The following is a 16,775-nucleotide window of genomic DNA, read 5'->3' as shown; positions in this document are numbered from 1 at the left end:
AGGGACAAGCAAAACTGACCAAAGAGGTGGATTTAGCTAAATTTCTCAGCACAGCCTCTTGGCTTTATTCTTGTAAGGATATCCCAAAAAAACTGAAACAAATGCAAAAACTTTCACACACGTTATTTTATAGAACTCATCACAGAAGATATTATAGCCCCAAAATATAGTTTGGCTCACATTTTGCTGGTTATTGTTGGATTCGAATGCATGCTGTGAAATGCCCCGCATGAGAGGGGGAAAAAACAATCTGTACCTGAACATTTGAAAATGTGTTATTTGTGTTATTCCAGCCCGTTATGTTGGCAATGAATAAAAACGTGTCCCATTTTGCATCACTTAAAATAACGTGATAATGACTCATTAGCTTGCTCCTTTTAACCTGTCAATCCCCTCCTTCTGTTCCTTTCTTCTCGCTTTAATTTTCAAGTTTCTGTATTATGTAGCTACAAGCCGAATAACATTTCGAGAATAAAATCCCGTTGACCTGCCTGCCTCCCTGTCAGTCAATCCAACTTAATGACAATTGCAACCTTCCGGATACATTTTTAACCACCTCCAGCTTAAATAAGTAATTGTGATAAATAAATGATACTTCGCTTTCAGATTCTTGCTTTAGCCTAAATAAGCGAAATAGGATCACTTAGGTTTCTCATTTCTAACAGGGCTACTAAACTTGTTACTTATCTTCTCTTATTTTATTAATAATAGTTGGCTTTTAGGAAATTATAATCCTATATTTAAGAAACGAGATTGTTCACTCTTGAATCATGGTGTGTGTTTTTTTTCCTACAGTCTTATCACTTTTAAACTCTTGCCTATATTCCCCTTTGATTCGCTCATATCCTACTTCTGCAGCACTTAGGATAGGAAGAAAATCTTTTGAAAAGTGCAATTCAAATCTGTCTCTGAGAAAAGAAGCAAATTAGAGGTATGTTATCATTTCAGAGAAAGTGACATTTTCTTTTAAGGGATAATAATGCTATTATTATCCTCATTGCAATTTCCATCTTACAAAAGTGATAAGTTTTATTTTCTGGAGTAGGTTCATGAGGTTTTCGTCATCTTTCCTATTGAAAAAAAAAAAGCTCTTTAGAGGGAAAATGTACTTCATCTTCGAATTGTATCTAATCTCCAGATCCCGGAAAATTGTAAAAGTTCAAGTATTTGTAATATGTTCTGCACCTTACGGGTCAAACACCTCTTCTGCATTTTTTTTTCTGATTAGATTTTGAAAAGCAGCTCCCCATAATTATAATCTTGGAGGGGGGGGAAAAGCAGACTTTCAAATCAGTTTTATCAAGCATCTGTCTCTGAAAAAAGTGACATGACTCTTTTTTTCACACCACCATTGTAGCTCCACCATGATCACGTGATCAAAATTCGGATGCCTGCATAGTTCTCAAGATCTATAGTTCAGAACACTGTTAATTAAAGAATTCTTAAATTCTTCCAGGAATCACATAGCAGCTTACAGTATATTCTAACAAGATACTTAAAAAAAATATAATACCTGGAATGTGGGGTCTTCTTAAACCAGGGGTCTTCAAACTTGGCCCTTTTATGACTTGTGGACTTCAACTCCCAGAATTCCTCAGCCAGCCTGGCTGAGGAATTCTGGGAGTTGAAGTCCACAAGTCATAAAGGGGCCAGGTTTGAAGACCCCTGTCTTAAACTTCAGAAAACCCAAATAAAACCTCATGCAAACCTGTGTTAACTCACAAGAGGCAGTGACGGTTGTAGATCTTTCCAGTTGGGGATTATTATTATTTTTTTATTGGTAATTTAACTGAATATTGTATCATACTAAATACTAGGAGTGTTTTGATTTATTCACTGGATACGCTGAACTGTGCTTTTGAAGGAAAGTTCCTAGAAGAGTAAAAAGCAGGAAAGTAGCTTTAACTAGGAAGCACAGAAAATGGCCACGTGCTGGATGGCACCCTGTGCATTCTAAAATGAATAAATAAAATCAGGCTTCCTTCCTGATTTAATAGGCCAAGAATATAGTTTTAACCCTGCGTGTTTCTTCAAAGCCAAAGACATTCAGACACCCATTTAGGAGTTCATCTTATAAGTCAGGTCATTTGAACTACGCAGCCTTAGTATGCTTAGTTTTCACCGTCTCCTCTCTCCAGGGACACAAATTTTTGCAAGCTGCACATCAAACCTTCCAACAGTTGTAAAAGTAGCTTTTTCTCAAAAGAGAAAAGCAGCGTGTTGCAAGCTCCACCTTTTAGGCATGGCATGGCCACACAACAAGGCATCCACGCCAGCACCGCTAAAATGGGTGGCACCACAACACAGTGTTTCTCATTCTTCCCTGCGGATAGCGCTGCATTTCGGCACGGCCCAAGGCTAATTAAAAAAAAGCACATCCTCAGCAATCCCCGGGCTGCAGCAGAGACGTGTTAAAGCCATGCACCACAACACTATAAGCCTCCAGAATCCGTAACTGATAAATGGATCAGTAGGATCTGCTAAGCTGCTCATGGATTAGCTGCGTCGCCATGAGCTGAGACGGGAGCTAGTTTTTCAGTGTGTCTCTAAGGGAAGGCCACATCCCACCGGCTTCTGCATTACCATTATCAGGGTTCGTTAACATCCTACTTGCACTGGAGACAGTCTTTCCAATGTCGGCCAACGAACGGAGATTGGATTTCTTGGTTTGATGATGATGTTTCCTGAGCAGCGTGTAGATGACTTTATCCTTCATGTCTTGTTTCAGCAACCCAGTTTCAATCTGGTTGTCAACAACCATCTCTGTGAAGCGAAGAGAGTTTAATGACGACATGCATATATTACATTGCCACAAAATAACTGCCTGGGCAAATTTACGGCAGGAGTCCCCAACCCCCGGTCCGTGGACCGGTACCGGGCCACGGCATGCCAGCATCCGGTCTGCACAAACAAGCAAAGCTCCATCCGTGGGATGCAGGCAACACACAAAACCACACACCTCCAGTCTGTGGAAAAACCTCTCTCCACGGAACCGGTCCCTGGTGCCCAAAAGATTGAGGACCTCTGATTTACGGTGCAAACCAGACCGTTTCTTCGCATATCAAAATTCAGCTGCCCCAAAATTGGAATTATCACCATGTCTATCACCTCTGTAATCAGCCCTGTCACACTATCGTGGAATATTATTCTTTCATATTTTTATATTTTATATATTAAACTTAATATTAAGAAGAGATTGGACAGCCATTTGCCCGGAAATGATATAGGGCAGTGATGGCGAACCTTTTGGAGACCAAGTGCCCAAACTGCAATCCAAAACCCACTTATGTATCATCGGGTGCCGGGTGGGCATGGCCCATTGGGTGGGCGTGGCCCATTGGGTGGACATGGCCCAAAGGTTCGGCGTGGTAACGGCAGACTGGGTGGGACTAAAAAGTTCAATCAATCAATTCCAACTTTGAGACATCTTTTTTTTCCCTGCAGGAAGTTGAAATTGATTGATTGATTGAACCTTTTGGTTTTTTGCACATGGCGGCGGAAGCCTAAAGCGAAAAGGTTTTATAAAACCCAGCTGAAGGCCTGGGACTGGGGCGACAGTGCACGTGCCCACAGAGAGGGCTCTGCGTGCCACTTGTGGCACCCGTGCCATAGGTTCGCCACCACGGATACAGGGTCTCCATCTTGATCAGGGGATTGGACTAGAAGACCTTTTAAGGTCCCTTCCAGCTCTTGTTATTCTTTTATATTATTCAACACATCACCTCTTTTAAGTACACTCAAGAGGGTCAACCCAACTCAAAACTAGGAATTTAATTTATTCTATGTAATTTATGTATTTATAAGTTCTGTTGTACAGCCATTCATTATTCCCAGGGCAATTTACAATAGAAATAAAAGTACTTACATACACGTACAACACCAATTGTAATAAACTTCAGGTGATATAATTCCCCCAAATCAGTCATAAGCATTAAAAAAACAAAAACAAATACCAGAATATCGTTTGGATATTTTATTCTATAGTTATAGCTGGTTGATTCTTCTTCTGCTTCAATATCTATAAACCCACGTTACTAATTTAATATTGCAGTTTCTCTTTCCTCAAGGTCATTTATATTCTCCTGAGATTCCTCAGGGCGATTGAAATGTCTTCAGCATACGGAAACGCTTCGGTTTCGCTTCTTTTGCTATTAGATTGCAACTTTTCCCCTACTCTGCTCTTTCATTAAAACCTCTAGATTTTAATTTGACAAGTGGCAGCAAGTACAAATTGATTAGAAACAACGACACCTTCTCGCCTTTTGAAGAACAGAATCACTTGTTTTCTTTTAGCTGCGGAACGAACTGTAAACAACGGACATTAAACAAATAAATACAGGAGATGAAGCCCACTTATCTTTCTTGTTTAAGAGCGAACTGGGTTTTTTTGTGTTTTTTTTAAAAGGAGAACAAAAGATGGCTTTTCTTGAAGAGAGTCCAATTGCTTTTGCATAACTGTCCTGCAAATCTGCTGAATCTGGTAGGATTTCAATAAAATCACTAAGAATGCTAAAGGTAAAGGTAAAGGTTCCCCTGCACATGCGTGCTAGTCGTTTCCGACTCTAGGGGCCGGTGCTCATCTCCGTTTCAAAGCCGAAGAGCCAGCGCTTGTCCGAGGACGTCTCCGTGGTCATGTGGCCGGCATGACTAGACGCCAAAGACGCACGGAATGCTGTTACCTTCCCACCGGAGTGGTCCCTATTTTTCTACTTGCATTTTTAAATGCTTTCGAACTGCTAGGTTGGCAGAAGCTGGGACGAGTAACAGGCGCTCACTCTGTTACGCGGCACTCGGGATTCGACCTGCCAAACTGCCGACCTTCTGATCGACAAGCTCAGCGTCCTAACCCACTGAGCCACCGCGTCCCTAAGAATGCTAGAGAGCCACAAACTCTGAGTTCAGCAGCTTTCAGTTCTCATAGGTGGTCTCTCTTCATGGACCACTTAAGTCTATTGAACAATGAGGAGAGATTAGAAACCTAGCCTTTTCATTCGCAAATCCAACATCATATTCATAGAGCCATAGAATCACAGAGGGGGAAGGGACCTTGGAGGCCTTCTAGTCCAACCCCCTGTCCATGGTAGGAATCCTCGCATCATCTTGAACAAATCTTTTCTTGAAAACCTCCAGTGATGGAGCACCCACAACTTTAGGAGGCAACCTGTTCCACTGATTAATCGTTCTCACTCTTAGGAAATTCCTCCTTAGTTCCAGGATGGATCTCCCTCTGATGAGCTTCCACCCATGGCTTCTTGACCTGCCCTCAGGTGCTATGGAGAATAAATCAATGCCCTCTTCCCTGTGACAGCTCTTCAAGTACTGGAACAGATCTTTAGCAGTTTAGAAGATTCTCAAGAATGAGGATCTCTACGCCTTCTGATAGACATATTCATGAGCTCAGAAGATTAAACCTCTGGTCCCGGTGATCATCCCAGATTGGGTTCTCAAGAATCTTTAGAAGATCAACAATTCTTCTAAAATCTATATCAAAGATGCTATGCACGGAACACTCCTTCTCTGTTAAGACTTACCAACGACTTGAGGGAGAGTTGAGGCCTCCAGATCCAGCAGAATAGAGCCTTTCTCTATACATGTTCTCAGTTCAAACAAACTGTGAAGCGACAACGTGGCAACATGGGGCTTACTCCATCTCTCTCCTCCTTGTTCCACTTTCTCTTCAAATTTTATCCACCTGCAACGAGCAAAAGAGTGAATGAGGCTGAACTTATCTAAATGTGGATCGTGGCCTGCTGAAAATCTGGTAAAGTGAGACTAGCAGTGGTGGGATTCAGCCAGTTCGCACCACTTCGGAAGAACCGGTAGCTGATTTTTTGTTGCCCAGGCCCAGGACGGACTTCCGGAAGCGGTATCCATGCAGAGATCCAGTTGTTCACCTATTTGAATCCCACCCCTGGAGGCTAGGTTGATAGAACAAAAGCCAACCTATCACAGCAAGATTTAAGCCCACTTTCACGCTTTCATTTTCCATTTATTTATTTAATCCCAGCTGCATAGCTGCCCGTCTCATATAGTGAATCTGGGCGGCATACATAGTAATAATCAAAAGTATATAAAAGCCATTGAAACAACACATTAAAATTAAAATAAAATACAAGATAAATGCAAGCAAATAAATTTCCTTAGCATTTGCAAAAAAAATAAGCATTTTTTCCCCTTAGCATCTGAAATGAAAGCAATATAAGAGTCTAAGACAGGGGTAGGCAACCTTGGCTCTTTTATGACTTGTGGACTTCAACTCCCAGAATTCCTGAGCCAGACATGCTGAGGGGAAAGGGAGAGGTTTCCAAGCTGAGCCAGGCTGGCTCAGGAATTCTGGGAGTTGAAGTCCACGAGTCATGAAAGGGCCAAGGTTGCCTACCCCTGGTCTAAGATCACTATATAGCTGCAGACTCAGTCCAAGGGTAAACTTTGCACGAGGCCTGTGATGAGGGTTTGTTTAATTTTGCCTTACTAAATTCAGTGAATATAGCTACTGCAGCTTATAAAGAGTTACTGTATGTACAAATTCGGTCAAAAGGACTTCTTCAATAACCTGTTGACTTAGAAACCATGGGTTAATGCAATATGTCAGTCTCTCTCAAACTTGGCGACTTTTAAGATGGGTGGACCTCAACTTCCAGGATTCCGCAGCCAGCCTGGCCGTTGCTAAGAATTTTTGGAGTATTTTGGACATTCAGCAAGCAGGCTGCATTTGTGGCTGTTTGCAGCATCCCACGAGCGCAATTTATGCCATTTTTGTCAAAAACTAGCATTTACTTCCAGTTTTCAGCAAAAAGCACTCCACGGCGAACACAACGGCTTCGATTAACAACCGTGGCTTTGGGTTAATGACTGCAGGTCCGCTTAATGACCGTGGTGATTCACTTAACGACTGCTGCAAAAAAGTGTCGTTCACGCAATGACCCACTTTATGACCTTGAGGACTGCCATCATCTGCTATCCAAAGTAGAAGTAGTGTGGAAATTGTCTCTCAATTTCCTTTGGGGAAAATGCAGAATTCCAGCCTCTTTCCTCTTTAAGTTACAAAACAGTAGCTGATCTGCGGGTGTGGTTGCCCAACTCCTTTCTCCAAACCAACACAACTTTCATCGGTCAAGCTGTGGTAAGAGCCAGCATAACAAAAGACATTCTCCAACTCTCCTTGCTGTTTCAGTTGCTTTAATCTTCCAGTGAAAACGCTGAACAAACTTTATTGCTTTGTTCTTGAACAGCTCTTTGAAGCTACAGATTCGTCTAGTTACCAACGCGCCAGGGATAACTGTGCAAACATTCTCCGAAAGAACAAACCCACAAATACCAGGGCAGCAGCTAAGCGCTGACCCTTTTTTGCTTGCTATAATAGAACGAGATAAATCACCTCTGTACGGCAGTTGGAGAAAATATCTGACCAATGTATCCCATTAGCTACGGGCTAATCCAGCAATTAATTAATTAATTTTGTTTGCCACCCCGTCTCCCAGCAAGGCGACTCTACTTAACCAGGCTCTTGAAAGAAAAGCATAGTAAAGCAGAGCATTTAATGACTGTTGAATGTTACAATAACATTGGGAAAAGCCATTGGTCCTCGTGCTTGTGATCATCGCAGAATTCCCAAAGTCCCAAGGTGATCAAAATTCTGGCACTTGGGAGATCAATTCATACTGCCAGTATTTGTTTAGTGCAGGGGTAGGCAACCTTGGCTCTTTTTGTGACTCGTGGACTTCAACTCCCAGAATTCCTGAGCCAACATGGCTCAGCTTGGAAGCCTCTCCCTTTTCCCTCAGGGTGACTGGCTCAGGAATTCTGGGAATTGAAGTCCACGAGTGGTAAAAGAGCCAAGGTTGCCTCTCCCTGGTTTAGGGAAATAATAACATAGGGCTGTGGTGGCGAACCTATGGCACACGTGTCAAAGGTGGCACACAGAGCCCTCTCTGTGGGCACAAACGCTGTCACCCCAGTCCTAGGCCTTCAGCTGGGCTTTATACAACCTTTTCGCTTTAGGCCTCCGCCGCCGTGTGTAAAAAAAAAAAAAGGTTCAATCAATCAATCAATTTCAACTTCTCATGGGAAAAGAAAGATCTCGCAAAGTTGGAGTTGATTGATTGAACTTTTTAGTCCCACCCAGTCTGCTGTTACCACCGCAGCCATGCCCACCCAATTGGCCACGCCCACCCAATTGGGCACACCCACCCAAATGGGCACACCCACCCAATTGGCCACGCCCACTCAGCACCCAATGATACATAAGTGGGTTTTGGATTGCACTTCGGACACTCGGTCTCTAGAAGGTTCGCCATCACTGCCATAGGGAGTTGCCTTAAGGAGCAGAAATATTAGAAATATTAAAAAAGGCACACAGAGGGAAGTTATCTACCATCAACTGAAATTCAAGAAAAAAAAATGCCTTAAGGCAAAATGAAGGAAGGTGAGTTAGGAGACCTTGGGGGAAAAAAAAACAACAAGAGAAAACTGAAAAGCTAATATTTAAAGGCATTGATGTCACGGCTCCTGGACAAGCCCTGAGTCAGCGCTTCGAACAGCAACTGGGTTGCCTGACCCAGTAATTTTCCCCAAAGTGAAAAATAAAAAGAGCTCAGACTTGGCAGAAAGATAAGTTATTATAACGTCACAGCAAAGTCTCAACTAAGCAAAGCAAGGTCTGTGGAATCGTTAAGCTGATTACATTAATGGCATCTTCATTAAATATTGCTTAACAAGGTCACGTCTCTGGAACAATTTATCTCTAGGCATCTCTTCCAGAGAGACTATAAATGAGTTGGAACTGGCTAAGAAGCCGAATGCTTGTTTTCGTATTTGTCTGAATTAAACAACCACGGTTGCAGGAACTGGGCATGGCTAGTCTACTGAAGAGAAGGACCAGGGGAGACATGATAGGAGCCTTGGTGGAGCAGTGGGCTAATGCCTCCTTAAGTAACACCAGCTGCCTGCAATTAGTGCAGGTTCGCGTCCCACCAGGCTCAAGGTTGACTCAGCCTTCCATCCTTCCGAGGTAGGTAAAATGAGGACCCAGATTGTTGGGGGCAATTAAGCTGACTTTGTAATAATGCCGCTTGGGGTGTGTGTGTGAAAGCCCTAATAAGCAGGCATATACATAGAATGAAGGCTACTGCTAAGCTTGTAAGCCGCCCTGAGTCTTCAGAGAAGGGCGGGATATAAATGGAATTAAAATAAATAGATAGATAGATAGATAGATAGATAGATAGATAGATAGATAGATAGATAGATAGATAGCAGTCTTCCAATATTTGAGGGGCTGCCACAGAGAGGAGGGGGGGAGTCAACCTATTTTCCAAAGCACCTGAAGGCCAGACAAGGAATAACGGATGGAAACTGATCAAGGAGAGATTCAACCTAGAAATAAGGAGAAATTTCGTGACAGCGAGAACAATCAACCAATGGGACAGAAGTTGCCTTCAGAAGTGGGAGCTTCATCACTGGAGCTTCATCACTGGAAGCTTTCAAGAAGAGACTGGACATTCTGACATTTCTGTCAGAAATGGCGCAGGGAAGCTTTTGGTTACCCAAATACAACTTACTTTGAAAGGATAAACAAGAGAGACATTTTGAACGCTGATGGGAAATGACAATTTAAAAGAAAGAAAGAAAGAAAGAAAGAAAGAAAGAAAGAAAGAAAGAAAGAAAGAAAGAAAGAAAGAAAGAAAGAGAGGAAACAGGATACTGATTGAACATACGGATATGAAGTGCAAATGCAATTAAGATACGTTTGGGTTAGAAAAGATTTCTACACTGATATTACTGATGTTACTGGAAAAATGGAACAAAGATGTTGATATTCAATTATATATCTATTAATAACAATAAGAGTTGTATTTGCCTAATCTGGAAAAACAGGTACCACCGGAAGAAGAGAGGAAAACGTTGGATGCTGTAATGTTGGATCTAGGACTGAAGAAGTTAATATAGACCACTGAATTATTAATGGGCCCAGATAACACGTTGTTTATTAAGTACTTGACTGTAAAACTAGAAAATTAATAAATATTTATTTAAAACAAGAAATGGTATGTAGGGTCCCCTGCTTGGGTGGCTGAGGAATTCTGGGAGTTGAAGTCCACAAGTCATAAAAGGGCCAAGTTTGAAGACCCTTGGCCTACAACAGTGGTGGCGAACCTATGGCACGCGTGCCAGAGGCGGCACTCAGAGCCCTCTCTGTGGGCACGTGAACTGCCGCCACTAGCAGCTCACGCAGGTCCCTTAGGGCACTGCTGCCACTGCCCGGAGTAGCAACCCCACCCAGCACAAAGCAGGCAAAATGGCCGGCTAGCAAGCTCAAGTAGAGGTGTTAGAGCATCAAGATGGCCACACCTACCTGGCCATACCCACCCAGTCTGCTGTGACCACCCTGGCCATGCCCACCCAGTGGGCCTGAGGGCACCACAACGCTGATGCGGCCCTGGCACTTTGCAATAAATAAGTGGGTTTTGGGTTGTGGTTTGGGCACTCGGTCTCTAAAAGGTTTGGCATCACTGGCCTACAAGGTCCCTTCCACCTCTGTTATTCTAATTCCAATTAGCCCTATTTAATCTTTAAGAATATAAATAAGTAAGTGTCCTGTTGCATAGAAACTGTGGCCCACCTAGTTCAATACAAATAGCCCACAACTTAAGACCACAATTGGGATCACAATTTCCACTGCAAAGCAGAGCCCTGGGATGCTGCAACTATCCTTAAGTACAAGTTAGTTGCATGACTGCAGAGACATTGCAATGGTCATACATGTGAGGACTGGCTGTATGTCACTTGGTTCAGTACAATCATAACTTCAAGCAGGCATTAAAATCAGGGGTCTCCAAACTTGGCAACTTTTAAGACTTGTGGACTTCAACGCCCAGGATTCCTCAGCTGGGCTGAGGAATTCTGGGCGTTGAAGTCCACAAGTCATAAAGTTGCCAAGTTTGAAGACTCCTGCACTAAACGAACGGCCAAAAGTTTAGGACTAGTTATAGCCTGTCCTCCTAGTGGTCAACCATCTCCACAAGGAAGCCCATATGTCTCCCAGCAGGTGGTCTTCAGAAGAGACCCTACCTCTGATTGAAGCCGAGAATCAACGATCTCCAGAATTTCTGTAAACAAACTATTATGATGTAAAACATAAAAGAAAACCCAGCTCATGCTTTATAACTGTTCTCTGAGTGGACAAAATATTCTAGACAGACAGATTAGTTTACACATTATGGTATCCCATGGTTTAACCATACAATCCATTACTGAATTCACACAATAGGACTGAGCCTGAATGCCAGGATTTTACAAACCCACAATGACAGGGATCATGCAACAATCTCAGCCAAAACTAAATAATCAGTTGTGGCTTAATGCATTCTATAAACCAGCTTGCATCTGAGTAGCCCTTAGCACAACCCAGTGAAGTTGGCTACTTCTATTATCCCCATATTAGAGAATGGGATTTGTGGAAGAAAAGAGAACTTACATCTACTAAGATACAAGCTGAGGAAAGATTTGAATGAGGGAGTGCTTAATTCAGCAAATATATAGGTAGCCTCTAAAGGTAAAGGTAAAGGTTCCCCCACACATGCGTGCTAGTCGTTTCCGACTCTAGGGGCCGGTGCTCATCTCCGTTTCAAAGCCGAAGAGCCAGCGCTTGTCCGAGGACGTCTCCGTGGTCATGTGGCCGGCATGACTAGATGCCAAAGGCGCACGGAACGCTGTTACCTTCCCACCATAGTGGTCCCTATTTTTCTACTTGCATTTTTACGTGCTTTCGAACTGCTAGGTTGGCAGAAGCTGGGACGAGTAACAGGCGCCCACTCTGTTACGCGGCACTCGGGATTCGACCCGCCAAACTGGCGACCATCTGATCGACAAGCTCAGCGTCCTAACCCACTGAGCCACCGCGTCCCTAGGTAGCTTCTATCTATCATCTAATTTATAAAAAGTTGATATCTGAAAACTATTTCAATACATTTCAACTATTTCAGCTGTTGAAAGCCAGCAGAAATGGGTAACCTGGAACATGATTTTAATAGACCTTTTTCTGCTGACTGGAATGAAGCTCATCCCAACTCAGCTTTCTAAAGAGGTGTTCAAAATAAAGTGGTAAAATAAATTCTTGCTGTTCGGAAATGCCGTCCTGAATGTTGGACCATAAATTATCTCCATGCAGTTGAACCCCCATTATTTTAAGAAACTAGCGTGCAAGACTGGTCCAGATTCTTTGACACAGGACTCACACCTTCTTTTCAAGGATAAAAAAAGTAAAAACACCTACACACACACACACACAATCAGCCCATCGAACAGAGCTCACCTGGCCGTTTCCTTCCATTCCATCTCTTGTCCGTCCACAGGTAGAAGTTCATCCAGTTCTGTGAAGAGCTGAGGGGGTGCCGGGCTATCGTCATCTTCCCCCAAAATGAAACGGATCCGCTCCGCGGCAGGAGAGACTGCAGAGGTGAAAATACTGCGGTTAACGGACTGGAGAATAACCAAGGAAGTGCGTTTCCTCTCCTTCACCTTTTCTCCACAGCCGTTGGGTTGCTTCTGCTGGCGATGGTCTCCTCCATCTGACATGTTCACTTTGGAACGTGGGCTGTTCTTCCTCTTCTTGTTGTCCTTAAAACTTCCTAGGTACCTACGTCTATATTTCTCCCTTCTTGCACTTAAAACTTAAAAGCTTGGGGTAAAGTTCAAGAGGACAAGGGACTTTCCCCCCCCACTCGTTTAAGATGGGTGTTAGCTGCAAACCCACGCAGCTCCTCGCTGAAGAAAAACCAGGAGAGAACTTCTAGGCTCAACACCAATTTGTTCTCTGGTAGATGCCCGGAGAATTTTCATATTCTGATCAGCTGAGGTCCTTTCAAGACTTTTTCTTTATAGGCAAGAACCGGTTCGAGCCAAACTATCTGGGGGGGGGCACCTTTTGCAGAGGAAGTGGCATCCCATTGCCAATTTCCCCTCCCTTTGTGCAAAATGGGAACTTTCATTGGCTTGCAAGGCAGCGTGTTACCCCTCTAAGACTCATTACCAATGTAAAAGGGAATATTTAACAAAATAGACTCTTGCCTACTTTTACACAGAAGGCTGTGTGTGTTTGGTCCATTTAGCTATCCAACACGCCAGGAGAAAGAAAGAAAGAAGGAAGGAAGGAAGGAAGGAAGGAAGGAAGGAAGGAAGGAAGGAAGGAAGGAAGGAAAGAGAGAGAGAGGGAGAGAGAGAGAGAGAGAAGAAAGAAAGAAAGAAAGAAAGAAAGAAAGAAAGAAAGAAAGAAAGAAAGAAAGAAAGAAAGAAAGAAAGAAAGAAAGAAAGAAATTGTACAGGAAGGAAGGAAAGTTGTACAGGAAGGAAGGAAGGAAGGAAGGAAGGAAGGAAGGAAGGAAGGAAGGAAGGAAAGTTGTAAAGGAAGGAAGGAAGGAAGTACAGGAAGGAAGGAAGGAAAGAAAGTTGTACGGAAGGAAGGAAGGAAGGAAGGAAGGAAGGAAGGAAGGAAGGAAGGTTGCAAAGGAAGGAAGGAAGGAAGGAAAGTTGTAAAGGAAGGAAGGAAGGAAGGAAGGAAGGAAGGAAGGAAGGAAGGAAGGAAGGAAGGGAGGAAGGAAGGAAGGAAAGTTGTAAAGGAAGGAAGGAAGGAAGGAAGGAAAGAAGGTCGTACAGGAAGGAAGGAAGGGGCACAAGGCAATTATAGGGGATCAAATTATGTTTATATTAAGTTTACATAAGTAAAGGAAATATTAATTGTGACCATGTGTTCTCAGATAAGTAGTAATTCATTGGTCTCCTTTTAATCTAAAAAAAAAAGGAGGAAGTAAAATTTGGAGGCTAAATCACAAATTGCTCTGTGCACTCTCTGTATGCTCCCAAACAAGGCTACACAGGTAGTTAGCAGGCAGAGATCTATATGACCCAGAGTAAAAGATTTGGGCAGCACCTCAACCTGAGCTTCATGATCTAGGTGTCATCAGACAATGGCTTCTTCTCCCTAGGCCCATTAATCCAAAGGATTACAAATGTCTAGAGTTTGATACAGAAGACTCTTGCTGTTCTTCCAGATTTCGTTGTCTGCATTTGAGAGGAGGGAAGTAGAATCCCACCTTAAAAGGTCTGATCTATATAGGATGCATTGTTTTACTTTCTACATCTCATTTCATTCTGCGGATTGGTAATCTTCTTGAGAACAAGAGGTGATCCCTTAGCATGTGAGAAATGAAGAAATAAACAGAAGGGACAACAATACTTCTGTATTATCATTACATAAATTTATAAATGCAAATCATAAAATATGTGCATGCATCAAAACCAACAGACAATTAGGATCTAATGGGATTAGAAACTGGAGTCCCCCTAGGTGTGCATAATAAGTGTTAAGAGCCAGTTTGGTCTAGTGCAGGGGCAGGCAACCTTGGTTCTTTTGTGACGTATGGACTTCAACTCCCAGAATTCCTAAGCCAGCATGGCTCAGCTTGGAAACTCTCCCTTTCCCCTCAAGCGTGGCTGGCTCAGGAATTCTGGGAGTTGAAGTCCACGAGTCATGAAGGGGCCTAGGCCAGGGGTAGGCAACCTTGGCTCTTTTATGACTCATGGACTTCAACTCCCAGAATTCCTGAGCCAGCATGGGGGAACTATGGCCCCTTCATGACTCGTGGACTTCAACTCCCAGAATTCCTGAGCCAGCATGGCTCAGCTTGGAAACTCTCCCTTTCCCCTCAGCATGGCTGGCTCAGGAATTCTGGGAGTTGAAGTCCACGAGTCATAATAGAGCCAAGGTTGCCGACCCCTGGTCTAGTGGTTAAGGCACAAGGCGGCAAAGTGGAGACCATGAGTTCAAGTCCCACCTTAGCCATGAAAGCCCGCTGCTGACTTTAGGCCAATCACAAGGAGACTGTGAGTTCTAGTCCTGCCTCAGACACGAGAGCCAGCTGGAGGTCTTTGAGCCAGTCCCTTTCTGTCAGCCCGACTCACCTCATAAGGCTGTTTGTTGTGAGGAAAATAAGAGGAAGAAGGTGTGCTGGATACCCTTGAGTTATTTGTAAAAGTAATAAAGGTGGGATCCAGATAAATAAATAAAGCTACTGAGACAAATCTCTTCAAGGTGGGAATGCAGATGTCCAATAGGGGCCACGGTGGCATCAAAATACCACATGCATCACAACATCATCCAATTACACAAATATGTAATTCATGTCATTTGTGCGGTGACATCAGATGTCATTTATCATCCTTGCTCCTCCCCCCACAGATATCTATCGGTATGTAACTGAAGTGATTCTACTCATTTAAATTGGGTTGAAGACTTTGCAATAGGAAATGATTTAAACACAGACTGGAATTTTGGGCCAAGTGTAGCTATTCCTGAGTTTAGTCTGATCTGTTCTTCTACTCCAGAAATTAGTTTCCAATTCAGTGCAAATGTCTATTCCGCAATCGCCTATAGATCTGGTTTTGGCAAACGTCCCCCCAAGAGTTTCCAGTAACCAATGAAGTGTAATTTCTCACACTTTAAAGGTTTACTTCTTATTCTTAAACTGCAATCCAGAGAGAATAACAACACGCAGAAAGTAAGCTAGTGCATCATAGGTTGCTTTAATATTTTGCTTACTATATACTTACTATTACTATTTATTATTATTTATTATTTATTTTATTAATTTAATTTGTATACCGCCCTTCTCTCAAGAGACTCAGGGCGGTGAACAGGGCAATACATAAAAATTGGATACAAATTGGATACAAAAATTAAAATTATTAAAACATGATTAAACAATGCCCATAAATTAATACAATTTAAAATTGGAGTCATTTATAAAAAATCCCACCCCGTTCCATCAGGCCAGGCCAGCTTGTTTAAAGAAATAGGTTTTGAGATCGCGCCGGAAGGAGCGGAGATCGGGCGCCATCCGGAGCTCAACCGGAAGATGGTTCCATAAATCCGGCGTGCCCACAGAGAACGCTCTCCCCCTGGGGGCCACCAGTCGGCATTCTTTGACCGCCGGCACCCTGAGGAGGCCCTCTCTGTGGGAGCGTACTGGGCGGAGGGAAGTTGACGCCGGCTGCAGGTGCTCCCCAAGGTATTCTGGACCCATGCCATGAAGGGCTTTGTAGGTAATTACCAACACCTTGAACCTCACCCGGAAGACAACTGGCAACCAATGCAGCTCGCGGAGCAAAGGTGTAACATGGGAGTATCGGGAGACTCCCAGCACAACTCTCGCGGCTGCATTCTGTACCAGTTGGAGCCTCCGAGTGGTCTTCAAGGGTAGCCCCATGTAGAGAGCGTTGCAATAATCAAGACGAGAGGTCACGAGCGCATGAGTGACCGTGCGCAAGGCATCCCGGTCTAGATAGGGCCGCAACTGGCGCACCAGGCGAACCTGGGCGAAGGCCCCCCTAGTCACAGCTACGATATGGTCTTCTAAGGAGAGTTGTGAATCTAGGAGGACTCCCAAGTTGCGAGCCCTATCTACAGGAGATAATGATATAATATTAGAAGAGGAAAAACTCTATTGCTAAGTTAATCATTTTTACTACTTACCCCATCTATAAATTAGTATTACAAATATCTAATCCTGCCAGTTAAAGTCTTCCCTTGCTGATTAATCAGCTAAAAAGATTTTAAAAAACATACACTATGGTTTTTAAAAAAAGAGCTTGACAGAAAGATCTTGTGATCTCTTCAAGGAACATTCTTAAATAATTGAAAGACTGATAAAACACTATTTCCCACACTATATACCGAGGGATGGATGGATGGGAGGGAGGGAGGGAGGGAGGGAGGGAGGGAG

The 16,775-nt window shown here is 43.3% G+C and overlaps 1 protein-coding gene across 4 annotated transcripts in view; it reads right to left on the bottom strand.

The window, feature by feature from the left end:
* Positions 1-16,775, bottom strand: part of SLC4A4 (solute carrier family 4 member 4) — a 193,925-nt gene that overhangs the window by 74,652 nt on the left and 102,498 nt on the right. For 2 of the 4 annotated variants that reach the window (XM_083367130.1, XM_083367129.1), the window contains exons 4-6: positions 12,311-12,446; positions 5,532-5,692; positions 2,584-2,763 (exon numbers count right to left, since the gene is read on the bottom strand). In XM_083367130.1, coding sequence (XP_083223256.1) covers positions 2,584-2,763; positions 5,532-5,692; positions 12,311-12,446 — 477 coding nt within the window. The remainder of the gene's footprint in view (positions 1-2,583; positions 2,764-5,531; positions 5,693-12,310; positions 12,447-16,775) is intronic. The other 2 variants (XM_083367131.1, XM_083367132.1) reach the window with 2 other exon arrangements.

Source organism: Vipera ursinii, assembly GCF_947247035.1.
Source record: "Vipera ursinii genome assembly, chromosome: 7".
Lineage (NCBI taxonomy): Eukaryota > Metazoa > Chordata > Lepidosauria > Squamata > Viperidae > Vipera > Vipera ursinii.
This window is presented reverse-complemented; position numbering and strand designations above follow the sequence as displayed.